This window comes from Leptidea sinapis, chromosome 34 (genome assembly GCF_905404315.1).
Source record: "Leptidea sinapis chromosome 34, ilLepSina1.1, whole genome shotgun sequence".
Taxonomy (NCBI): Eukaryota; Metazoa; Arthropoda; class Insecta; order Lepidoptera; family Pieridae; genus Leptidea; species Leptidea sinapis.
This window is the reverse complement of record NC_066298.1, coordinates 10,467,664-10,494,994: the sequence shown is the minus strand read 5'-3', so window position 1 is coordinate 10,494,994 and position 27,331 is coordinate 10,467,664. Positions and strand designations below refer to the sequence as shown.

The 27,331-nt window shown below is 38.1% G+C and overlaps 1 protein-coding gene across 1 annotated transcript in view; it reads left to right on the top strand.

Annotated features, from left to right (window-relative positions):
- The window catches only part of LOC126975056 (WD repeat-containing protein 7-like), a 72,348-nt gene that overhangs the window by 22,610 nt on the left and 22,407 nt on the right, over positions 1-27,331 (top strand). The window contains exons 2-6 of the mRNA XM_050822855.1: positions 16,367-16,536; positions 16,710-16,873; positions 19,875-20,021; positions 20,833-20,975; positions 22,528-22,639. Coding sequence (XP_050678812.1) covers positions 16,408-16,536; positions 16,710-16,873; positions 19,875-20,021; positions 20,833-20,975; positions 22,528-22,639 — 695 coding nt within the window. The 5' untranslated portion in view covers positions 16,367-16,407. The remainder of the gene's footprint in view (positions 1-16,366; positions 16,537-16,709; positions 16,874-19,874; positions 20,022-20,832; positions 20,976-22,527; positions 22,640-27,331) is intronic.

The following is a 27,331-nucleotide window of genomic DNA, read 5'->3' as shown; positions in this document are numbered from 1 at the left end:
TTACTGTATCACGACAGAAGAAGGCGCCGCTGTAGTTCCCATCTAGCTCGTATCCTGTACAAAAAAGCCTCGCACTATTTATCTAGTGTACCAAACATCGCTACGTATACAAATCTTATTTGTACGAAAGTGTATCGGCAAAGCGGGATTAGAAACCGCGCCTCTCGGTTTACTTCCTAACGCCCTACCCACTAAGTCAATCGTCCGCCTACCGTATGATCCATAAAATTTGGTTTGCGTTTATCATTCGGTATGCGGATGTATGGGTTAGTTGGTAGAACGCTGGGAATTTTACTAGGAGAATACATGATTACTGGAATTGCTTTTAATATAATTTCCGCGTACTTATCCGTTGAAACTTAGTAACAGTTTACCTTTAAGGAAATGTATCTATCGTTTATTAACAATAAAATATGGACAACTATGAATCATATATATTTCATTAAAAAATAATTAATTACTTGAATTGTGGTGCACAGTGGCGTAACAGGAAATTATTTAATGTAAAAGGAGGAAAACCTGCGTGTGATTCATCTGATGTTAAGTGATCACCGCCGCCCATTTTTTAAATCTTTGTATTAAAGTGCTAATAATCCATCGATCTGAAATAATCGCGCAAGAAGTTTAATTCTGATTTTCCGTGGATGATTTTCCATTAGAAAAGATATTTGTACAAACTCCATATATCGAAATGATCAAGGTGATATTTCTGTTTGTAGCGTGCGACGCTTGTATTCTGCGGCAGGAATCATATTGTACCTACCCTAAGATATGGCGAGAAAATGACTGCTCTATGCGTCATCTCGTGAACAGATGCTGCTTGGGTTGGCTGGTCGAATCGGCAATAAGTATTTTTGCCGTTTTACCATGGGTAGTACGAAAATCAGTGCGACCACGGCGACTGCACATCCGACAAAAAAGCGTTTGTAAAAAGTTGTTTTTATACATTGTAGCGCTCTGCAGCGCAGGTCCGGCCACATATGGAGTCTATCATCTCTGGTCTGGCGCACCCCAGATCAGCTCGTACCATTTGACCGCGTGTAATGCAGAGCTGCTCGAATTGTCGGGAATCCAGTGCTCTGCAGTGAACGGCTAGATAATCTGGCGATGTGTCTTCTACCGTTTTTATCACAGACTGTGCTGTTCAGTGTTCCGAAGAGCTGTTTCACCTGATTCCTGCCTTCGAATTCCACCTTCGCACAACACGCCACAAATAAGGATATCGTCCCCACCATCTGGATGTATGGTTCTCCCAAAGGCTAATTTCATGTAACGTTCTTCCATGTACGACCAAGCTGTGAATGAGCTTCCTTGTGCGGTATTTCCAGGGTGATACGACATGGGTAACATCAAAAAAAGTGCGTACCATTTTTTAAAGGGCTGGCAATGCTCTTATGATATAATTCCTCTGAGTGTTGCAAGGGAATGTATGCGGTGGTGATCACTTAATATCAGATGACCCACGCTCCTCCATTCTCTCTTCCATAAAAATGTAAAACTCAAAAATCCACGATTGGTTCCCCACAATTATAACAAAATTACAGAAAACTGAATGGGATTATTTTATGTCGGACTGTTTTATTTGTTTTGATTTGCTTTGTAGGCTGCTTGTGGCCTATTTTTTTAAGCCGTTTATATCACTGTTTGAAGTAATCATGGAAAAAAATCGAGCAAAGCAAGGGTATCCAGTCCCTAATTACTAGCCTCGATTTCTACGTTACACTCATTCTTTTTCCCCGTCGGGGTAGGCAGAGACAACAGAATGCCACTTGCTTGTATCCCTACAAAGCTTGCGCGCTTCCTCTTCATTCTAGCTGGTTCTGGGTGCTTTGGACCTTGCCTTTTTGCGAAATGTCCCAATTTGGTCGACGAATGCCCTACGAGGTCTTCAACAGATTTGGACACACACACTTGTTTTTTATATTTGATTCGTCATTCTTTCTTCACTCATTCACTCCTCGTGTCCAGACCATTTCAGCATTCCTTTCTCAATCCTTGTCACTACATCTTCTTTCAGACCACAGCGCGCTCTAATCCGGATTCGGAATTCTATCAATCAGTCTCACCTCACACATACTACGCAATAATCGTATCTCAACCGCGTTAATTCTGCTCAATTTTTTCATTCGTTATTACTGTTTTAAATTTAAAAAATCTTTCTTTACTTAACCACCCACTAACTCACTGTAGCTGACATATAGATATTGTTAGTTTTATAGTAGGTATATTGAATATTAAATTCTAAAAACTTTGAAAACCGATCACCTGAGGAATCACACGCGTTGAATACATGGTCATATGAAATCGAAAACACATTGGTACGTGGAGGGCGAGGCTCGAACCGGGCCTCCGCGGTGGGAGTCAACGGTTCCTTTTGTGCCAAGATTTTGCCCAGCGAATGTGGATGGAGGTTTTAGCAAAATTAGACAATTTATTTATCATTTATTTTTTGAGGTCCAATTTGTATGGACTGGGCTGCTATCATAACTGGGATTCGTGTTGCAGCCCTTGAATTTATTTTTAAACACAACTTAACACAATTATGTATATTCAATGACCCTGTGTGTCCAATATTACTATGGTTGACGGACCATTAGCTTGTTGCGGACGAATTAGAATTTGTCGCCATTCTATCAGTGTAGATCATTTATGATATTATCGAGTATAGGCGAAGTATTGTAATCTGTTTGGACCACAGGTCATGTTAGACTGGTTAAATCATTGATAGCATTCTCGGCTGACCTTTTACACGACTTTGCTGGCACTGTTATTAGATTTGATGTGCGGTGTCAGTACAAGCGTTTTCTAAACTAATAACATAATAAACAAAATTATGATTTTAAAGAGTGTTGAATGAGTTGAAAGAATAGCGACGTCCCAGGGTGCCGTAAGTGGCGACTAAAGGTTTTATTAAGTGGGAGAGTTACCATTCTAGCCCTATACAAAGCACAGGTCTGGCCACATATGGAGTTTATCTCTTATTTCTAGTGTAGTGCACCCTAATATCAGCTCTAACTATTTAATCGCGTCGGTCCAGTGCAGTCCTGAACCATTGCTCGATCATTTGGCGTTGCGTCGACTTTATTTTAATGTGTGTCTTCTACCTGATTTGTTACGGTGACAAGTGCGAAGGACTGTTAACCTTATTCCTTCCGCCGAATCCCACCTTTGCACGTCACCTGTAAAACTTACATATCAGCCTCAACATATTCCACAGTGCTGTTTTGGAAGGACACGTGAAATAAGCTTCCTTGCGCTGTGTTTCCACAACCAGTACACATGTCGTACTCTTGGGATTTTATTACCTGTATGTTTTTCAGATCCTAAAGACCTTCTACTTCACTTTATACAATTTATTTTATTTAAGTATGTACATTTAATCTAAATTAAAGACATACAAATAATCTACCTAATTAGAAGATTTTTAAAGGAAACCAAATAAAGACTAAAAGTTTTATTATAAGTTGAGAGTAACGACTATTTAAACTCAAAATATACGATGAATAATAGTTATAAATTGATTTATATTTTTTTTATGTTACATTGAAAACATCGACATTATACAAGACATACTTTTGTTGTTTTTGTTGTTAATCAAGTAGACACAACAACACAGCGACATAGCAACCTACACAAACTACATTACACAAACGAAAATATATTCTTATTTGTTTTAAATAATAATGCATCTCCTGATTAACTTTACAATTTAGGTAATTATTACTAAAATCATCAATAATTTCTTTTAATTTTATATTATTTTCAATTCAATATAATAATATATAGATATATTTTTAAATTGTAATTAATTAATGCTCGCATTTTTCGCAAACTTTATAAGTCAATGATTTATATTTTATGTTTTCTCTGTAAGTCTATTAATTTGCACTATTTGTTGCCCGATTAAAATAAAATAAAAAATTAAATTAAATAAAACATTAAAAAAAACGTTAGAAGTAGTACCGCGCCCCATTCAAACCTTATTACAGCAGTTGTTTGTATACAATTTTATAAGCGAACCAGCAATGATTGTCGATCCACGCAATGGAAGGATATGTTGCGTAAACCAATAGCCTCGCCTAAATATATCAAATCTAACAACTTAAATGGTATAGTGCGCGATAAAGTAAACTTCCTATATTACATAAAATTGCCTAATATGTATATAATATGCAAATAATGGGGTTGAGCAGGTTATCAAGTAGATCCTGTAGATGAAGCCATAACCTGAGAATTGAACAAGACATACCAAGATTTACGAACGATACGTCACTCGAACGGTTTGCTCAGTGGAAGAGCGCTCGGACTTAACCCGAGAGGTCACAGGTTCGAGTTCCGCGTCGTTGATAAATTTTGGTAAATCAATCAGGGATATAACTTTAAAAATAACAAATTGCTTACAGTTACAATTAAACGCGTTTTAATCCTTTATTAATAGTATTTTATTTAAATGTGTTTATAAAAACACTCGTGTTCAAAGAAGTTGTATTCAATTTGTAGTTTAGTCTGTTATATAAGTGTATTCGGTGATATTTCAATTAATAAGATTAAAATCTCATTGTGTTTTCTTGATTGATTTCTTCCAATCTACTTTCGGTTACATTATAAATAGTCTGATATAAGATTTATACAATTGACACTTTTGATTGATTTAAAGTTCATTTTTAACACCGTAGGTATTAATTTTAATACATTATAAGCTTATATGAACTTTTATCATCGCGTAACTTTAACATTGTAATTATTATGACGGGTACTCAGGCTAAAGAATTTTAACACGGAGGATATTTTTAGACTAGCGCAAACAGGGATTCCCGGGGTCTCACTCTGCAGTACAAATGAAACAAAAATACCAGAAAGTATGGACGTCGTCAGTGAATTAGGGAATCAAAGACCAAAACGAATTAGGCACAACGTGGACAGATTGATGTACTATCAGTTTTAAGTGTCAATATGTCAAGAGTTACTCGCCGCCTCCGCAGTTCCGCCGCGACCACGATTCATGCAATTGGATCGAATTATCGGCATCAAATTAATAAAATATTTATCGTGAGTACCCGTCATAATAATTATAACATATTTAGTATAAACACACGGGTCATCTGTTGGTATATGATAAGCGCGGCCCATACTCTCTTGTTAATACAAGGGAGTTGCCGAACTTATAATGGGTCGAATAATCGTACATATGTATTCGAAAACGGAACGCACATTGAAACATGGCAGTGGGAATCGAACCGGGGCTCCGTGGTGAGAGACAATACAGAGTAAGTACATTAAGTTTGGCTAAAACTATACATAGATACGTACACCTCCTTCTTTGTGTCGCTCAATCGAGTAAAAAACTTCTTTTTTTCTACAATTTTATAACCTTTAGACGCCTATTTCATATAAATCCACAGTAGCCAATAGCGATTGTTTACGATAGATTCTGATTATTACCTGACCAATGGGCATTTAGTATTCCGCGCCCTTAGTGTCAATCCCCTCCCGTTCCCCTTTAACCCTCTCGCGCTCGTCCTGTTGCGTCAGTACGGTTTGCAGTTTCATTACCGTTCTGTATATTTCGTTTTGAGTTTTGTTGTGAGTAGTTCTATAATTTCTGTTGTTCCGTCAGAAAAATAATTACTTTTTGTACTTAATCCAGATCCTTTTACTGATGTTTCATCGTTATAATAATAATAATAATCAGCATCACTTCACATCTCCCTGACTTCAATCAATAATACAGAATATTAAATCGTAGTTTATTTATTAATAATAATGTCTTTGTGATGCTTGTTTTGCACACCAAGCGACAATGTGACGTCATCGACTATAAGTCCTGAGATAATGTAACCGGGTAGTAGAAGACTGCTGAAATATAAGGCCGATGCTAGAAACTTCACCAGCCACTCTTTTTTCAGTCAGGAAAAAAATGAACACCGACTGCGCTGTCATTGTTAAAGGTAATGTTTCGTGATAGTCATCGAGAGGAATAACAGAACTATTGACGCGATCGCTCATTGTCTAGTAAGTACATGCGAATTAATGGAGATATAATCTGCGCTCGTATTGCGGCATTCGGTCGCTTACGACGGATGTGTGTTCGAGTCACAGGCGGAAGCGGTCTGAAGCTTCTGTCATTAATTATTAGCTCATGTGTTATAGACTAGGTATGGTACAGGGCAATACTAAACAGAGTGAAGTGCGATGAAAAGGAGTTGATTTTAGAATAGAATAGAGTAAAAAATATTGATAACAACCACCACCACACAATTATTACTTAACAAACCAGAATGAGTAGAACTCTTAGAACTAACTAATAAAATTAATTAACGCAATTTATTACTAATATCTAAAAATTAGGTACTGTGCGGCAGTGAATGTCACCAAATGGAGCTAACTCAGTATTTTCATATTATTATTTCTAACAATATGAAGCACATTACTTATAAAAAGAAATTAACATAAAAACAACCGACTTCAAAAACACTATTCGAAAACAATAGATATAAAAAGTATTAAAATAATTCCGTATTTTTATACAATATAATTAGTTAATCTTATTCTAGTTACGATTATTGTTATTTTTGGAATATATCAAAATCTGTTCACCCAGTCGATAGTTTTGAGGTAACAAACATAAAAATAAAATACCGACGAATTGAGAACCTCCTCCTTTTTTGATGTCGGTTAAAAATAGAGCTGCACTGGCCTAGGTTCAACACAATTATATTTGTTACTATTTCCAAGTTACAATGTACATTAATGTACTACTGAAAGTATGGTTGCCAGTGATCAGCTTCCACCAGAAAATCAGTAACTCAGCTTAAACGCTGTTTCTTAACATATTTTTATTAAAAATGAACAAAATTACAATATGCGGCACTAAATGTATGATACATAACCTAAAAATAAACAAAGACCTTTCCAGACCTCGTTTTCAGGGTGACGAAACGAGATCTGGAATGGTCTTGAAACGTCGTGTTAACTTAAATAAAAATATAAATGTTACTTTTACGCAAAAATGTAATGTTAAAACACAGTTACAATGACACGGGTTTTAATCCTTTAAAAGTGTTTTATTTAAATGTGTAACACTCGCATTAATCAAAGAAAATATGATATGAAATATGACTATTTTGAAGTTACTACAGTAAAATCATTTCTTTAATTTAACATTTATTAAAATTAAACTAAAAAATTATATTTATACTGAAGTTAATTTCAAGATACCTGTTTTAAGTAAATTCAAATATTTAAAGTGAAACTTTTATTACATCGTCTGAAACTTTATCGCCTGTGTGTTGCATGTCGCGTGACGGTCGGGCGGTGCCTATAGTTCGCAGCAGCTGACCGTGTAGTGTATAGACTATTACTCATTTGTGTGTGTGTTTAATATCAATGTTGTTTGTCAGTGTGTACATGTTGTTTTTTATTAGTTAAATGTCTATAATGTGAAAAAAAGTTACCGTGGTTTCATAAAACCACACAATCCTTTTTTATTAAAAATACGATTCAAAACCACTTGTTGAATACTACCTCTTCTTCAAAATAGACTGCCTCAGACTTGAGAAGAAAGGGCGCAAGAAACTCAGCGGGCTTTCTTTTAAACATAAAATATGGATTACAATGTAACACCCTAAGGGTGTTCGCTTCCCAGTCTGTGGTGTCATTAAGAAAATCGTTTATGTTATAATTACCTTTCACACACAAAGGTTTTTTAACGATTCTTTTAAATTTCGTAACTCATTTGTGTTGTACATTTGTGTTTGTGTGGAATCATGTTGTAAAAGCATATACATCGCCCGATAAAAGACTTGCAGTAGGAGGCACAACAAGTTTATGTTTGTTTCTCGTGTTAACATTATGGTTGTCACAGTTATCAAATTCTTCAATGTGCAATAAGTTATTGAATCCAATTGTATTGAGTGGTCTGGAGGAAATTTCTTTGAATGATATGATCGCCCATCGCCTACTGTGTCAATAAATAGCGTAAGATCTATTTTTTTTTATTTAAAGTCTTTTTGGTAAAAAATAAAGTGTCCATCTATTTAGTTGAATATAAGAATTCAAGGAAAAAAATCCGCTTATATATTCTAATCGCTTCCGGCTGTGCATTGGTCCTCTCCTTTCACTAACATTCCTTCAATCACGGCCGACCGGACAAATGATATCAGCCAATACGTGACCCCGACGGGAACGCCAACTTTTAAACACCATATAACTGATATAAATAATATGTAAAAAGGTTCCTAACCCAAAGCAATAAGACTTATATGTATCAAACTAGCCGCATTTAACCTTGTTTTTATTCGTATGACGTGTAATTATGATATTTTGTTCCGGAGTGGTTGATATATAAGGAATTCTGTTTGTACAAGTTTTTTGATATAAATGTCACTTGCGCCGGTTTAATGGTAATTGATATTAATTATTATTACGGGCGTTGATTTAAAGGTCATTATTGAGTGCAGGCTTTTGTTTTGTTCAGTTTTATTTTTCAAGGTTAACCTCTTGTTGAAACCCCTTTCCTTGGCCTTAAGTTTTATGATGAATGTGTCATACGTTCTGTCGTGAAGTTTTTTGTTTGGAAGAGGAGGACAAAAGAGCGTATGGGTCAGCTAATGCTAAGTGATCACCGCCGCCCACATTTTCCTGTGATACATGGGTACCTTTTAAAAAAGCACATACACTTTTGTAAAAGGCCGGCAACGCTCCTGTAATTCCTCTGGTGTTGCAAGAAAATGTGAGCGGCGGTGATTACTTAACATCCGGTGACCCCTGCTCGTTTGTCCTCATCTTCCATAAAAAAATAGTAAAATCGAACTGATCTGACATGAAGTCAATAAATAGTTTTGTATCCAAACTCATTTTGAAGTTTTATTGTGTGTTTCACTTTAGTATTATTACTCACTGTTTGCGCTAACTTAGCGTCTCGTTGCCACAACCTTAAATAAGTGTCCATAAAAGCCTTCTTATCACCAACATTAAAACATTTTATGACCGTGCTAATGTTTGATGTTTATCTTAATTTGTGACTTATATAGCGAATAACTTTCGAGATAATTTTAATATGGTTTAAAGTTGCTAACTATTTTGTCCTATTTGTACTATATGTTGTCCTGTGCTGTTGTAAAAGATCTTGAGCGGGGGTAATCAATTCCCACCAAGTAACCCGCAAGGTCGTTCATTTGTTGAAAGACCTTTTAGGAGTTCGTATTTTAAGTGGCCATTTTTTTCTAGCAAGCATGGTTTATTGTTAATAGTAAATATAAAACTTCGATATTGTATTAAAATAAAAATCAGGTATGTGTAAATTATTAACATTAATAGGTATTATGATACCTTCTTACTCCTAGCAACCTTGTTAAGAGCTGGAAAACATCTTTTTTTTAAATTCTTTACATAATGTCCTTTAAAATTTATTTATTTATAATTTATTAAAAAAACATAAAGTTGCAATGTACCTATATCAGAAAAATATTACGGGTAATTGCCGCCAATTTTTAAGTGGTAACCTATCGCTACTACATTGCATACTTCCTAAATGTTCATTTAAAATTAGTTTTATCAAAAACACGTACCTATGGAATCGAGCAGTGGGATCCTGTACTATGATATATTACTTTTTAACTTTAACCATGCCTAGGAATACGATGGTGCACCACGTTCCGCAGTTATTGTTAAAGTCAGCGTTACTGTTAACGTTAAATTTGACTTAAACCTTAACTTTAACAGCTAATATGATGCAACCCAGTCTAAGGATCTTAGTCAATGTTGACTGCTTACGACTTGTCAATTAAAATCGGTTTGGCTTCCGGAAGCACCACTCAACTATAAAACAAGAACAGAGTGTATTGTACAATTAGACAATGTCTGGAAAAGAAAGGACAATGTTCGGCTGCTTTTCTCGACATACAACAAGCTTTCGACCGGGTTCGGCATTAAGGACTACTGTGCAAAATTAAAAAGTACCTTCCACACTCCTACTACCTACTTATGGAGTCTTACCTTAGTGGCAGAAAGTTTCAAGTGACGCTCCGTGACGAAATATCTTCCCTTTTTGGCTGCAGGTTCGGAGTACCCCAAGGCTCCGTACTTGGTCCAGTCCTCTACAACATATTTACTAGTGACCAACCCCAGTCCCTAGAAACAGCCGTAGAAATCTTTGTCGATGATGCGGCCTTCCTCACTTGTAACAGTGATCCCTATGAAGCGACCAGAACTTTGCAAACTCAACTCGATGCCACTAAAGCTTGGCTGACCAAGTGGCGCATAAAAGCAAGCGCCCCAAAGTCTCACCATACCACATTTACGCTAAGACGAAAGAGCTAAGAAACCTGTCCGCCACACTGACGCCATCAACCTGCGTTAAATACCTCGGATTTTAACTCACCCGGACGATGGTATGCAATGACCATATAAAAACGAAGCGCAACGAAATCCACCTTAGATTTAAAAATCTACTCTGGCTTCTCGGTAGACAGTCTGCCTTATCCATATCCAACAAACTAAGGGTATATTGCTCCATAATAAAACCGATCTAGACATATTATGGAATCCAACTGTGGTCGACAGCCAACAAATCCAACATGTACGCCGAGAGAGCTCAAAACAGTATACCAAGGGTTCTTTCATCGGTGCCTCGGTACGCTCGAAACCCGGAAATCCATGGAAATGCCAACGATATTTGATGAAGAAAAACGGTACTCGATCAACTATAAGGCTCGTTTAACAACTGGACCATACCCGTTATCCAGTATGCTCTTGCAGCCATATAAGATTAGAAGAATCAACACATTACAAAGATAGATACACTATAAACGTGTAAAAAGGGAAGATCAATTATATTTCAAGAACACAAATAAATTAAATTAAAAATGTTTATTTTTTTGCGGCGTGTCATCCAAGATAGGTTTGTTACTACATACATAGTTATAGGTGAGATGTGCTTGAGTCGTGGCGAGGCGAGAGCAGGTCGCGGCGGAAGGGCACCGATTCCAAAAATTACAATAATCGTAACTAGAATTAGATTAATTAATTATATTGTATAAAAATACGCAATTATTTTTAGTGTTTTTGAAGTCGGTTGCTTTTTTGTTAAAAAAATTTTGTTTGTAATGACGTTGTTGTTATTAGGGACTGACCGTAAAGTCTTTTATTTTAAAATTGTCATTCAATTTATACATGCTGTATTGTGAGAGTAACACAAACCAATACTTTCTTATTTGCATTTCTATTGAACGTCCGATGACATGTACAGGCTGCATTTAATTGTATATTTGGTATGTAGGATATATGTTTTCTAATGTATGATCTACAAGTTTTGTCTGACCTATTTTTACGATAAAATTTACCGTTTTTGAGAAGAAACCTTAATTTTGTACCTTTGACCTTCCATATATTTTTTGCAGAAGTAGGATCAAAGGGGTTTTTGAATTTTCACTTATAATGGCGTATTCAATGTCTCAACCAATTTTCAGCTCTATGCACATTTTGGCTAAGTTAAATGTCTATTTTGACTGGACTAATAGGTCTACTGAATCACAACCAATAGACGAAAATTAAAAAAAAATATTAAAAAATTCTCTCGAACTGTATAAAAACAATTTAATGATATTTAATTACACGTTTTTTAACAAAATTATTGGTTACAATAATTTTTTCATAGTATTAAATAAATACCTTCTTTATTACAATATTTTTTTTTATTCAAACTTAAAATAGCACGAGGAGTATTTGTTTTTTGTGTTATTACACCAAAGAAAAATTAAGTTCTTACGTGCGTACGTCATAAGTTTATTCCCCCTTTTTTTACTTTAGCTGGCTCATATTTTGTATTGATGTAATAATTTTGTATTTGATCAGTAATGTAACAAAATATGTGTTTCGCAGGCGTGGGTAAACAGGGCGCGGTCGGCCTTGTACCTACAAGATCTCGTTACCACAACAATTATTTGTCTCTAGTAAATTATAGATTGTTCTGAGGTGTAAATAATTTCGTCATTTTATTCACGCTTGGTGGCTGGCTCGGGTTTCTGGTTAGCTTATTTATATTACAAACGAAAACTTAGTTATATCGAATGGCATATCTCCGTCGGGCTCAAAACGTGTGTCAACGCGTCTGGCACTCAAGCTGAGTGTACTCTTAGCATAATTTTTGATTTCGTTTTTGTAGTCTTTTAAGAGCTGTAATCATGCTGAGTTTGACCTAAGACAGCCTAATGCAAATATCGTTTAAAGCAAAAGTCATTTTCTTGCAAAGTTTAAGGTCGCTTTATAGATCTCAGACTTAGACTTTGCTCAGACTTATCTAGCGAGTTAAGTCGAATTCCGTATTTATGAACATTACTTTTAGTGCGAGATAAGTGTAAGCTTAGGAAAAACTTAAGTCTGCAAGCCGAACAAAAAAAGTGTGTGCGTGTAAATAATAATTAACTTTAAGAATAATCAAAATCAAATCAAAACAAAATCACTATATTCACGTAGGTCACGGAAATGACACTCATGAATGTCAAAAAATATATTTTTCGTATTGAATCTACCGCTACTTCGTAAAGGGTTGAGCTAGGTAAGTAGCAAAGAATCTCATTGTCACTCTTTTATATCAAGATTTACATTTCCATCGATTTACAAATCATTCCGATTACCTACAGTATAATATTATGTAAAAAGATGCAACAAACATACTCAAACGTCAAATAGTCAATGCCTTACAAGAGTAAGTCAAAAAAGTAAATGTAAATGAATACAAAAGTTATTGAGTACAGTAGCTGCATCATCCACACACACCATATATAAATAAAGGTATTCTGTGAGCATTTTATAAGCAGACTCATTAATATATTACATTAGGTTTACACTAAATAAAGCCGTGTTACCAACTGAGCACTCACGTATTACTGAAGAGCTAGCAGCATTGTTAGATTTTTTCCTATTTTTTTTCTCGGAAAAGCTGATGGTATAACTTCATCTTTTGGGCAATGTTGGCATTTTCTCTACCTAAAATAAAAAATGCCTTAATTAATATATAATATAATTAATATTATTTTATCAGGTGAGATTTTATATATTTTACAAAGAATGATATAATGTTATATTTTGATATTATTATTCATCAGAATTATAATATCAAAATATATTCATCAAACACTTAAACTTTTTACAGGTCAAGATATAGTCATGTTCTTGATTTTAAAATTTTAAAATTTGAAACATTTTTTGAAACCATTAAATTATAACGGCTTAAAAAATTCTTTCAATTGACTTTTGTACTGAGCGTTACTTTCGTCAGAAAAACAAATCTGAGTTCAAGTCGCGCCTAAATTCCTTTAGTCATCACAACTGTTGTTCGAATCTTTGAAATACCCGCATAATACAAGTTCAAATTCAAATATTTTTATTCAAAATAGGATGTGATATCACTTATTGAAAGTCAAAAACTACCATCCATTCCAAAAAGTATGCCTCAGTCCTGAGAAAAACAGGCGCAACAAACTCACCGGGCTTCTTTTTTTTTCATAAAAAATATGGTTGTAAAGTAATATCGTACAATTAAACTTATTATTTAATAGCCTGAGCGTGGTCGCTCCATTCCGTATCTGTGGTATATTATAGCAACCTTTACCAAACAAACGTTTTTTAACAATTCTTTTGAATTACGTAATACATTTGTTTTGAACATTTTCTGGGATTTTGTTGTAAAAGTATATACAACGCCCCACAAAAGACTAACTTAACTTAGCCGCGTAGTAGGCATTGGTAACTGTGATAATCCTTATGATAATCATAATTCTAACACCAAGAACAAACGGTTCCTAAGTATTTTGTTGGGCGATATATATGTTTATGCCAACATGATCCCAAAAAATGTACAAAACAAATGTGTGAAAAAATTGAAAAGTATTGTTACAAAATGTTTGTGTGGTAATAAAGATAACTATAACATTAGTTGGAACCCTTTTATTTCATTGTCTCTTCGATGTTTACTTATTTATGTTAAATTTCGTAGAAAGCGCCGTCGTCTGAACATGATAACTGGGGCGTAAGTGTACGTACGTACCAATATACATGAATCCATTAATAACTAGTACAGCGGTCAAAATCTACGAAAATCCATTTAAAATGCGTTTTCCATAAGTTTTTTTTGTTGTTCCACTCCATTATCAACACGAACCATTTGGCCGCGTGCAATGCAAAGCTGATCGAGTTGTCGGGGATTCAGTGCTCTGTGAACGGCTAAATCACTTGGCATTACGTACAGACGTTGCTTCATTGTGTCTAAGCAAGTCTGACCTTATTCCTGCCGAATGCCGCCTTCGAACGACACGCCACAAATAAGCTTGTACATCCGTGTCCATTTTGCTAGACTTCAATTTTATTCATTAGCTTTCCTGTTATTACACAAATTAAATATGAAAACAAAATTTATGAACTCAAACCCGCGACCTCTTGCGTTCCGTGCGAGCGCTCTTTCACTGAGCCAACCATTCAAGTGACGTCACGTTCATAAATCTTGATATGTCTTGTTCAACTCTCCGTTTGTAGCTTCATCTATAGGATCTACTTTGCCGTTGATAACCTGCTCATACTATATATGCATTATACTCGTATAGACCAGTGCCGAAGCCTTTGAAAATGATAAAAAGTGAAACAAAATAATAGTAGGATGGAACCCATTGGAAAAGGACGAGAATATAACAAAAATTAAGGGAAAAATAAATTACGGGCGATCTGAGGTCGGGAAGTGGAGAAGGGGGGGTTGTTTTAGGGTAAAAACGGTTTATCTCGATTTCCGGCAAAACTACAAGTCCTATGGCAAAAAGTTAACTGGCAAAGTTGTAGGTAATAAAGAGATCTACAACTTTTGTAATTACACTTTTTTCACATAACGAGGTGAAAAATTAAAAAAACCAAGTTTTTGGTTTTTAATTTATATCTTTTTCAAAAAAAATTTTTTTCTACGAAATTTGGTGAAAACTTACCTTATTATGTCCCAAATACACTGTAATTTATTTGATTTAAAATATTAATTTTTTCGCCTTATTTTAACTTAATATCAAAAAAGGATCCTAATTTTCAATCGAAAATTCTGACGTCAATATATCAGCTTTTATCAAAAAGTTTGGGGGCTATTTGTTCGTTGTAATATCTATTTTTTGATGGTGTAATAAAAAAATATAAATTACAATTGTAAATATTCGGAAAATTTAAGTCCAACAAAAGGCATTTCATTAAGAATTCAAATCTAAGCAATTTATTATTTTTTAAAGTGATAACCCTCACTTCCGTGATTAATTACACAAATTAAATTTGAAAACAAAATTTATGAACGAATGCTGTTATTACCTACCCGTTTTCACCAATCATATGCTAGGTATCGAATAATACAGGTACAATATTCTTTTCGATTTGCTTTTATCTCAATATCTTCACTTTTTATAAACTAATGTATTTTCTTGCTCGTCTCTTCCTAAGTGCCAGTTGTAGATATAAGCTGACCTAGATAAATGAGCACTTTTAAAAATGATTTTTCATTAATATTACTGAATGTTATTAAATTATCAGGTCTCTGGAGCATTAATAAAAATCATATAAATTATTATAGAATAATTATAGAAGTAAGTATATAATTATCTGAATTCACAAAAAGGCACTTTTGTTCATATGGAATCTAATTTAATAAGCCCAGATTATTTTCCACTTCAATAGTCCAGAGGCCATTTAATTAAATTCGCGTGGCCTCCATAAAGCAATGCTAATTACACTATACACGTGTTTGCCGTGAGCCAGAAATATAGCCTAGTCACACATTAAAACATATAACTATTCTTTGATTGTACAATTGTTAATTGTGAGATTATTTCTCCATTTTATTTCTATTGTGTTGTCAAAGGTCTTCTGATTTGTGATGATAGAAATGAAAAATATTTATTTGAATTAAGAATTATACAACAAATGAAACGTTTTATAGTGGGACATGATATTCAATAGCCTGAAGAAAAAATTCAGCCTCCGTACAATAAAAATAAGAGGGATCGGAGCTGGCAAGGCTGAATAAAACAATATTAAAGCTTGTATAATAAAGAATTCAAAAAGCATGGCTTCATTTTACTTAGTCTTCCTCGCATCATCAAATTTTACTTAGAAAACCTGATGGATCATCGACCACCTCTGTAAACAAAACACTGGAACTTCTGGTGGATACACACTTAGACTCTACAATCCCTTGAGGATTATGCCATATTTCTCTAGTAGCAGAAGACCTGTATCTGCAAATTATAAATGACGTAGCCGCGAGCAATGATATTTGACCGAGGATAGTGAAATACTACATACCTCATTTTACATAGTAAATAATTAATTTAACCCATTGTTTTAGATGATCAACATGACAATAAGAAACGACATCGGCCCCGAGACATGTCCTTGGCAGAACCTCCTCACACGATGGAGATAGCTCAGATCCTCATGTCGCTGCTCCACGCCTGGGGTCTTGATCCTGACCTGGATAGGGTCTGCGAATCAAAGCTGGGATTGTTACGACCTATGGTATGTTTTATCATTTAGTAGCAGTAGTAACTGTTCATCCAATGTTCGCCGAGGACAGTTGTGCCAGTAAAACTATATCACTTAGTGCACTTCTACTATTATGTCCCAATTCGAAGGTCATGACGCAAATTACAGTGATGTGAGTTTGCCTGTTTCATAAATTTTCTATTCAGGTACCAGTTTGTTTTGGGGTGGTATCGCGCCATGGTCACATGTCGGTACAACTGCCGACCTGGCTTGGAAGTTGGGTCGACTCGAGCAGCACAATGCCTGATGATCCAGTACTGATGACATCCAATCTACCTATGGAGCTAGTCCGACAGGAGAAGTTGACCAGGTAATTTAACATGCATCAACTGAAAACATATAAGGCGTCATCCATCGTAAAAAATTCCACCTTATAAAACCATTCCATTATATTTTAGAGTTCCCCTTAGTAAAATGAAATGCAAAATATTAGACTACCTAAAAGTAAATCATTTATTTATTTCATTTATTTTATTAATTTATATAACCACACTACATCCATCATTACAGGTTTAACCTAATGCGACAGAGGACAAATAAAGTTATATATATATATATAATATTACTATACTAAACTAACTACGTGTACAATACGTAGCTCTAGTGAGTTCACTCATTGAACAAGAGAACAAGTCTAAGTGTTCGGATTGCGTTGAGCACCCACAGCGCACGCGTGTGCGGTGCACGCTGCAGAAGGTTGGTGCGTGCACGAGGCACCACCAGCAGCGGTGGTTGCCGCCGCCGTCCTACGTACTCGTCAGGGACACACAGCAGTACTGATTCCAGGAGCCTAGGACTGTGTATCTTACCTCTAATTACTTTTAGTAAATACATAGCTAAAGCGACTTCTCTTCTAACCTCAATTTTGTAATAACCCACCATGTCTAACAGAAACAAAGTAGGATACAATAATGGGTAGCCCGGATATACCCCAAACTGCTTCAGATACATGAATCTAAGGAACTTATTCTGTATACGTTCAAGCATAAATTTATATTTAGCCTCATGGGGAGACCAGATTGCAGAATTACATTCCAAATGGCTTCTAACCAGTGCATCGTCCAATGCACTCAAAGCCCCGATATTTGTAAATTGGTTTGCTAGCCGTAACATTAAACCTAAGTTATGATTTCTTACAAATATCAATTATATGGGTCCTAAAGTTCAAGTCAGCTGTAAAGCACACTCCTAAATCTCTGACCTCAGTCATCATTTCAAGTAAGTTTCCTCCCATATGATATGGATGATGATGTGGAATATATGATCTGCTAAATGATAATATTGAACACTTACTTGTGTTAAAATGTATATTTTCTATGCTCCACTTTAGAACGTTGTTTATATCCTGTTGAAGTGGCTCATAGATTTTGTTTTCAATTTTGTAAACTAATTTTAAATCATCTGCGAATATCAATGGTGTTGACTTTGTAACTACTTGGGGTAGGTCATTTATCATCAAAATAAATAGTAATGGCCCTAAATTACTACCCTGACTGACACCTGAGTTTGTGGCATAGGGCTCTGAATAATATCCGTTACAGTCAACGTACTGACTTCTATCACGTAAATAGTTGGCAAAAAACTCCAAGGTATAAGGAGTGCAGCCTACACACGCCTACTTGGGGTAGGTCATTTATCATCAAAATAGTAATGGCCCTAAATTACTACCCTGACTGACACCTGAGTTTGTGGCATAGGGCTCTGAATAATATCCGTTACAGTCAACGTACTGACTTCTATCACGTAAATAGTTGGCAAAAAACTCCAAGGTATGAGGAGTGCAGCCTACACACGCCAGCTTATGTAACAAAACATCGTTGTCGACCGTATCGAATGCTTTTTTAAAATCAAAGTAAGCCACTTATTATGACAATAATATAACGTAGTTACAATTCTTGTTATTTTTGGAATCTACGTATGACACGTACGTGAGACGGCACGTCGAAAGACTTTTTTCCACGTTGAGTTTCCGTTAAATATTTTTATTTCGATTTGTGTCGAACATTGTAATCTTATATATGTCGCAGGTATAATGTCAAAGCCCTGATATTATAGTTTCACTAGTGATATTATAATTTAATGGTAAATTGTCAATCAACTTCATTTCTTACAATTTAACGCCCTGATTTTAGGGGCATTGTAATGTCACTGGTTCCTACACTGTAGTGATATTGTAAGGCAACGATACAATAACAATTTTACTCGTCGTTAATTTATGAGGCCTTCTCTAATTGGTCTGTACCTTGTATTTATCGTATAGTTATTATTTTTAAGTTTTTAGTGTAATCAACTAATTGTTATCTCAGTGAATCGGCCTTTGTTCACAAGTAGGTCCGAAAAAACAAATATAGACTGTTGACCACAACGCACGAGCCGAGCGTAGCGTGTCGCGGCCGTGGCCGGCGCCAGAGCCAAATCGACCCTTGTTCACTACTATTTCAGCAAAAATTTCAGATGGAAAATTGCATACACGCTCCAATGCTTACTATTATTGTGTTGCAGATTGCGTATGAAAAAAATATTGACCAATCAGAATGCTCGACGTCTCACACTGCTAACTTCATTTGTAATAGATTTATTATAATATAGTGCACCCGTGACATTACAACGTCATTAAAACCCAGGCCGTTAAATTGTAAGAAATGAAGTCGATTGACAATCTACCGTTAAACTATAATATCACTAGTGAAATTATAATGTCACGGCTTTGATAATATACCCGCGGCATATACAAAAGTGATCTCCTAGCTGCATATAGTACTTTCTTAGACGTTATTCAGTTAATATTCTCCCAATAAACCTGACACTAACCAAGGCAGTTTGACCTCGAATAGACTATCAATTACGAACGCATTGGTGGTTTAAAATTGCTAGATACTATTATGAGAAACCACTGAATTAGTAGAACGGTTAGCATTTTATCTATGTTTAATGGTCTGTGATTTCGGACTTATGCTTATATTAAATGTTACAAAATTACCCTTTTCATCCACTTATATTGGGGTGAAATTAATAACTTTTATCAAATATTTTGAATTTCGTGGCTCATGTATATTGAACATATTCTTTGATCCTGTTCTAGAAGTGTATACTTCGCCCAACTTACTAAGTTGATATAATTATACGGTTTTTACATAATTAAAATCATAATTTCTAGAAAATTCGCTATAGTGCGTATGAATATTAATAACATTATCATGAGTATATGGTGGAACAACAATTATATTACTTTCTTTAAGTTTTGCTTCTTTAGGACTTTTCCGCAGCAAAATCCTTTAAATTTGTTTGACTTTCATATTTGAACTTTTCAGACTGTTCTCATCGAAACTTCACTGGGAGCTGAGCACTACTCTAACAACCAACCATCTTCTCTCCATTGTGGCTCTGTCGAATACCCTGATGTCAATGAGCAACGCTAGCTTCGTTCCCGAACAAGAGATGATCAGGAGACTACATAGGTGGGTGTATGGTCTCTGTTTTGAGCTTCAAAATCATGTAGCGCACGAGCGCAATCGCAATGCCCAATTTTTTCTAGAAATATCAGCAACACTGTATTGTGCGCAGATTAGTTTTTTTTTATGCCAATAAGGGACAAGACGAGCAAGACGTGTAGCTGCTGGTAGTTGTAACGACCTGACCATCACAAAGCCGTGCCTAAACTACATAACTATTAATAACAAAAGTCAAAACGTGAAAAACAGAGCAGTAGCAGGTAGCACGAAAATATCACGAAATGTACCCAACGGTACTGAAACTGCAACCCTTATTGACGCAACAGGACGAGCGCGAGGGGGTGAAAGGGGAACGGGAGGGGGCTTCACGGTATGTTGAGAAAGTCAAAGTCAAAAAATCTTTATTCACTGTAAAACTTTATAAGTTATTTAGTGCAAGTCAGGATGAAGTATAAAAGTTACAATAGCATTCAAATGAGTATAACAATATTCATTAACAAAATTAAGAACATTAATTCCAATTATCTTTATCATTCAAATAATCTTTCACATTATATATTATAAAGCCTTAGATGTTAATTTATTTTTTATCGATACATTTAAAATTTTTAATAGGTAATATTTTAATTTCAATTGGGATTTTAAAAGATTGTTATTCTTCCACGCATTCAATTACCCTGATAGAATTTTCAAATACTCCATTTTAATGAAGTGTTACAAGATTAAAGTATCCTGCAGCATTATATATTAGATATATCGAAAAGAATTCTAAAGGAATCAATTTTGAGAAAATAAATGCCTTTATATATCATTTCAGACCTACAACCAGAGGATCTTCGTGGGGTGGTGACGATGAGAGGGAGGAACAGTTGGCTGCCCAGCAGGCCCATATCAAGCAAGGATGGTCTCTGCTGGCGACTCTACACTGCGTACTGCTTCCTGATAAGGTGGTGGCTGCTGGTAAGTTAAGATATTATTGTGAATGAAATATTTTTATATCCAAAAATCGGTTTGTCACGTTAATCTATACAATTTGAAGTGGTTTGTCCTTTTTTTTCGAGAGTACAGGAGAGTACATTTAGAACGCTTTCGCACTACGTCCGATCAGAGTCAGAACCGTATCCGTGAAAACGCGGTCCGAAGTAGTTGTAAAACTATTTCTACGGTTGACGAAAACAAAACGGATAGCGGAAGCCGGATCTAGTGCGTAAACAGTACTATTACGTATTCAGACCCTGAAACAGATATGTCGGTAGGAGTGGCTCGAAAGCTTTTCCAGCGACAGACTGCTCGCTAGGCTGGATGGAGGTAGTTTGTTTACAATCAGAATATGGATTGAAGTGGTACTAGGAAAAGTCGACGATTTTTCGAATTTTATGAAAAGAATTGAAGAGCAAGACGTTTGCCTGATGGTAAGTGAAACGGCCTGCCTAGTACAGTATAGTGCCGCTTAATATTTCTAAACAGCTCGATATTTTGCACGACTGCTGCGACTGTATTAGTCTCAGCCGCAGACGTGATGGGCCTTATGAGGAAGCTCACGGTCACTTAGAGGGCAATGAAAAGGGGGCTTAGAGTTTCCCTCCGAGTATCAGAATCAGAAATGAGGAGATCCGTAGGAGAACCAAAGTCACCTAGATAGCCATGATGGTTGCGAAACTGAAGTGGCAGTGACCAGGGCACCGTAGCTCGACGGAGAAATGGCCGTTGGGGCAGTACAGTCCTTGGAGTGGAAGTCTTCCAGCTGAAATGATGATGATTATGATGGTTACCATGAGACATGAGATGCTTAGTCTCAGAAGCCCATTAATTTCATTTGCTAAAAGGAACCCAGGAAGGGTACATACATAGGACATAGTACCGGAATCAATCTCTGGGTCTTGTCTGTATTCGAAAAAAAAACCAAAGTCAAGACACTTTTAAAGGCTTTAGTAATATATAAAGAAGAATTTCACTATCCAATTAACTAGTTTGAAGGGTGCCATATCATTACAACTGAAACACACGTGTTTGAACACCATTTGCTAAGCTATAAGGCGTTTCTGTGCTTCCCATCCAGCCCGCATCAATAATATACGATCTGATCGGAGTGGTACTTAGGTGCCAGTGTCCGGAATAAGAAAGTTTGTATGCGAAAGACTTGATGCGAGTGGAAGAATTCAGGAAGGAATGTCTGGATCATCATCATCATCATATCAGCGGGAAGACGTCCTCTGCTGGACAAAGGCCTCCCCCAGAAATCTCCACCACTTGATCAGGTCGTTGATCCATCTTGTGAGGGCCTACCAACACTGCGACTTTCGGTACGTGGTTGCCAATTGAGGACTTACTGCCCCAACGGCCATCTCTCCGTCGAACTTTTCCCCTGCCCACTGCCACTTAAGTTGCGCAGTCATTTTAGCTATGTCGGTGACTTTGGTTCTTTTTATGTCTGGATTACACTATTAGCATTAGTATGTTTCATTTTTTACTAAAACATTTATTCATTATGACTTTGATAATTGTTGTTAAGGCGCCAAAAGCTTCAAACGTCCGCAAGTTGAGATGCTGGCTCGCAGATGGCAACACCATTGCCTTGAGGTTCGTGAAGCAGCGCAGGCTCTTCTTCTTGCTGAGTTGGCCAGGTACGTAGAACAACCTTATAGATCGTCCATTAGCCACTTCTAGTTTCTCTAACTGTATGTCCGGATGAGCACGACTATCAGATCATTTCGACAGTATTATTATTATTATTATTATTATTTGAAGAGGGTGGCTATTTCCTGGTCCTAAAAGATTCCTAGTAACACCGCGTCCAGAATTCGACTATTGTGTTCGCCACTCATACTAAAGCTCATCGTCAAGCCCTGCCGCCTTTACGAACCGCAGTAGTTCCTTGACGCGAGTGTTGCAAACACTATCTGGTGGCACGAAGTAGTCACCAAAGATTGTGTTACGCTTATGCATTAGTGGGCCGCAGTCGCAGAGTAGATGAATAGGTGTTTCATCATCCTCAAGGCAGAACCTGCAAGCTTTGTCGCTTTTGATGCCGACCACACTGAGGTGCTTGTTTAGGCGACAGTGCCCGGTTAGCATCCTAGTGAGTATGCATAGATTTTTCCTGTTCAATGATAGGGCTTCATTCGCATAGCTACTGTTGAATGCCCTTATCAGTGCTTTAGAGTGGTTTAAACCTGAAGAGTTGTTGCAGCGTTTAAGTGCTTCTTGTTTACATTGGTTACTCAGGGTGTGTCGGATGGCGCTCTTGGGCAGTCCACAAATGGGTTCCGGACCATATCGGACTGCTTTAGCCCCAGCTCTTGCGAGCTCATCGGCCATTTCATTGCCTATGATTCCGGCATGCCCTGGGACCCACCTGAGAATCACTGTTTTTCATACCTAATGAATTCAGGCATTCAACGCAATTATTGACTAACTTAGGCGACGTCAAGTCAGCGTCTAAAGCCAACAATGCTGCCTGACTATCACAGTGAATGTATATGTTATGATTGAAGTAGCCTTTTTGGATATTGGTTTCCGCGCATTCCAGGATGGCGTTCACCTCTGCTTGAAATATGGAGGTAAAGCTTCCCAGGTTTGTGCTAGATTTAAACCTGAGGCGTTCTCCATAGACCCCACAGCCGACTTCATTTTCCATTTTGGACCCATCGGTGAACCACATGAGGCTCCCGTCCTTCCACGTGACTTTGTTGTTCATCCAGTCGTCCCTGGAAGGTAGTTCCACGATATAGTGTTTAACAGAGATTAATTGTGGAATCATCTGATCAGGTAACATGCCTAATATGTGGTCTCGCAGAACTGAGTCCTCTAAAGTCCTAAGCGTTTGCGACATCCAGTTACATGAACCCCCCTGGGCGATTGCCTTCAGCATGCTTGCCTTCGCCTCTTGCTGTATGAACAGTGGAAGAGGTGGTAGGTTTAGCATTGCTTCAATGGCCGCACCAGAAGTAGACGTCATGGCCCCGGTTACCAACATACAGGCAAGCCTCTGCAGGCTATTTAGTCTGTCTGCAGTTGTTTTCTGGCTGGCTTTGTTCCACCACACAATGGAGGCGTATGTGATTGTTGGTCTCACAATTGCTGTGAATAGCCATAGGAGGATCTTGGGGCGCATTCCCCAATGTCTCCCTACCAGACGTCGACATACACCCAAGGTTGTTTTAGCCTTTTTCACGGCTTTGTCGATGTGAGAATTCCATGTGAGTTTCTGGTCGAATGTGACTCCCAGATACTTAACCTCAGCTGAGAATTCTAAAGTAGAGCCGTTCAAGGTGGGAGACTTCAGTTTTTTAAGTGTCCGTTTCCTCGTGACAATAACAGTCTTTCCTGCGTTGACTGACAGTTTGTTGGCTGTACACCACTGTGAGATGGTATTTAGCGCCTTTTGCAATATAGAGCTTAGTAGGCTTTGGCAGAAACCTCTGACGATAATAACTAGGTCGTCTGCGTACCCTAGTGCATCAATCCTGAGTTCTGCCAGCTTACTAAGTAGTTCGTCTACTGCTAGTGTCCATAGAAGTGGCGAAAGAACGCCACCTTGTGGGCAACCTCGCGTAGTGTATAGCTCCAGTGATGTCCCATGGAGGGAGATTAGAGCTTTGCGATTTTAGAGCATTGACCTTACCCATTTGACAGTGGTGGAGTCTACATTTTTGTGAATTAGTCCCTTCACTAGCGTGTCTGTCGGGGTATTGTCAAAGGCGCCCTCAATGTCTAGAAACGCACAGAGTGCAATCTGTTTGTCTTGTAACGCCTTCTCGACTCTATCCATAAGTTGTAGAAGGGCCGTTTCTGTAGACCTGCCTCTACAGTAGGCGTGTTGAGAACTATGAATGGGCTTTAGGCTTAGAGCATCCTCTCTTATGTGTCTGTCCAAGACTCAATAACCTTCAGGAGAAAGGAGGTAAGGCTTATGGGTCTGAAGGAGCTTGGCAGGGAGTAGTCCTTTCTGCCTGCCTTAGGTATAAATAGTACTTTAGCCCTAGGCCATTGTTCTGGAAGATAGCCCCAGGCAAAGCTTACCCGGTATATCTTGACTAGTAGCGGTACTAGGATATCCAAGCCTTTTTGAAGAAGCGCTGGAAAAATGTTGTCTAGACCGCTTGACTTGTAGGGTTTCAGAGTCTTGATGGCGCACCTTATATTCCGGGGTCTAATTATCTTTGCCGCTCTACGCCAGTCCTCGTCAAGAGGCCGTTGTGTAGGCGTTGCTACAGATGGTTGATGGGTAGCCCCCGGAAAGTGGTGGGCCATCAGTACTCTTACGTTTTCTACCTCGTCGGCTGTAAAAGATCCATCTGGTCTCTTAAGCAGGCCGATTTGGCTAGGTTTGTCCTTGGCGAGCAGTTTGTGTACTCGGGATCCTTGGGGAGTTTTAGATAAATCTTCGCAGAACCTCTTCCAAGATGCTCGTTTGGCCTTCCTTTAACTTCTCTGTTGTATTCTGTTAGGGCTTCTTTGTAGGGTTCCCATTCTTGGGTCTTTTTAGCCCTGTTAAACAGCCTTCTGGATTTTTTCCTTAGTTTGTTCAAGTTTGAATTCTACCAAGGCACTTTCCTGTTTGAGTGTTATAAGGAGAGAGGGCAGCTAGCCTCGTAGGCATCAGTGATGCCATCCGTGGTTACTTTCACTGCCAACTCTAGCTCATCCAGGGTTCTGATGCGCTTAGGGATATTCTCCAAATTACTCCTGAGTTTCTCTTTGTAGACAGTCCAGTTTGTTTTCTTTGGATCCCTAAACGTATATGTTTGTTTTTCGAGGCAAGCCAAGATGTCAAATGCTATGTGTCGGTGATCCGATATCGAAATTTGAAGTCGCTGCTTCCCCAAGTTGTGTGGTGCGCATTGACGTCGGCCCCGACAATCAGTTCGGCGTTGTTGCGTCGTGCATACTCGACCACTCTCGCCAATTCTGTTGTCGGGTCTTTTTCTTCATATGGAAGGTACGCCGAGCAAACGATCACCTTGGTGCCTTCCCAACCTTTGAAACAGATATACGCTGCAACAAGGTCGTCGGTGCAGACCTCTGTAACAGGTAAGAAATTAGTGTTCTTGTTGAAGACTATGCAAGCTCTGGGTTTGGATCCGCTGTTATTGTAGATTAACTTACCAGCGGTGTTCAGTCCTAGTATTTTGCCGGTGTTAACCCACGGCTCTTATAGTAGGGCAAAGAGGATCTCACTACTCGCGAGGCATTTCTCCATTACTGCAGTAGCATTTCTCCATTACTGCAGTAGCAGCTTTGGCGTGGTGGAGGTTTGCCTGGAGTATCTTCGCCCTATTTCTGCGGTGCGTCTGTGCTTAGGTCGGTCTGTCTTCTGGTATGGGTGTTTCCGCCCGCGGCCAGAATTAGCCCGACTCTGATCCTTCCCTCCCCTGAGGGGACCTGAGACGTTCCTCGACATCGGCCCTTTGCCCCGGAACGTAGTTGTGGGGGCAGCCGGCCGGTGCAGGGTCCTTGAGATCCCGGATGTTCCCGGTCGCACAGGCCCGCTGGTCTGGGTGGGTTGCTGTCCACTCGCTGCTGCGGAACCCTCAGAGACGCCCTTGATCTTAAAATTAATCTTTCTAAAACCAAGGGCAGCTCTGCACTCGGACTCTTTCAGAGTCTCCGCGGAGGGATCGTCCAAGGAAAAAGTGACCACTTGGCCTCCCTTGTCCTCCCTCGCGTGGAGCACCTTCCTTCGGTGTTCAGTCCCGCATTTTGCGCTCGGATCAGCTTCAGTGCCTCTTCAACTGTGTCAGCCTCAGTGTGAGAAAAGTCGTGGCTATGGAGGGTTTGGGCAGTTGTTCCTTCGACATGCATGAGAGCTCTGCCTCCGGCCACGGCTTCAGATCCTTGACTTTGTCCACAAGCCACTCTCGGCTCAAATCATTTTCACAAGTCACCAGAATCCAGCCAGGCTTGTGGGCAAAGCCCAAAAATGTCGGCCCGGTACCTTGTTCAGCCCCGGTGATCAAAGCAAGAAGTGCGCGGCGCACTTTCCGCATTTCGTCCTCGCTCATAGTATGGGTATGTCGAATGCCCACACGTGAGGACCCGGTTACCTCCTTGAAGCTAGGTCTCCCCGAGGTTGACTGAGTGTCATCTAGCCTGGGTACCTTCTTCGGCTGGGTTTTCGGAGAAATCTCCTCTGACCTGCCACGTTTTTCAGCTTTCGCTTCAGGTGGTGGAGGGTTGTGACCTGCTTTCTGTAGGTCATTCCAAGGCATTTTGGCTAACGCCTTGGCTTCCTCTACAGGCATATCCGTTTGGAGAAGCTTTCTGAATCTTTTCCGGGCTGCACCGGACAGCTTCTTTGGCTTCGTCTTTATATT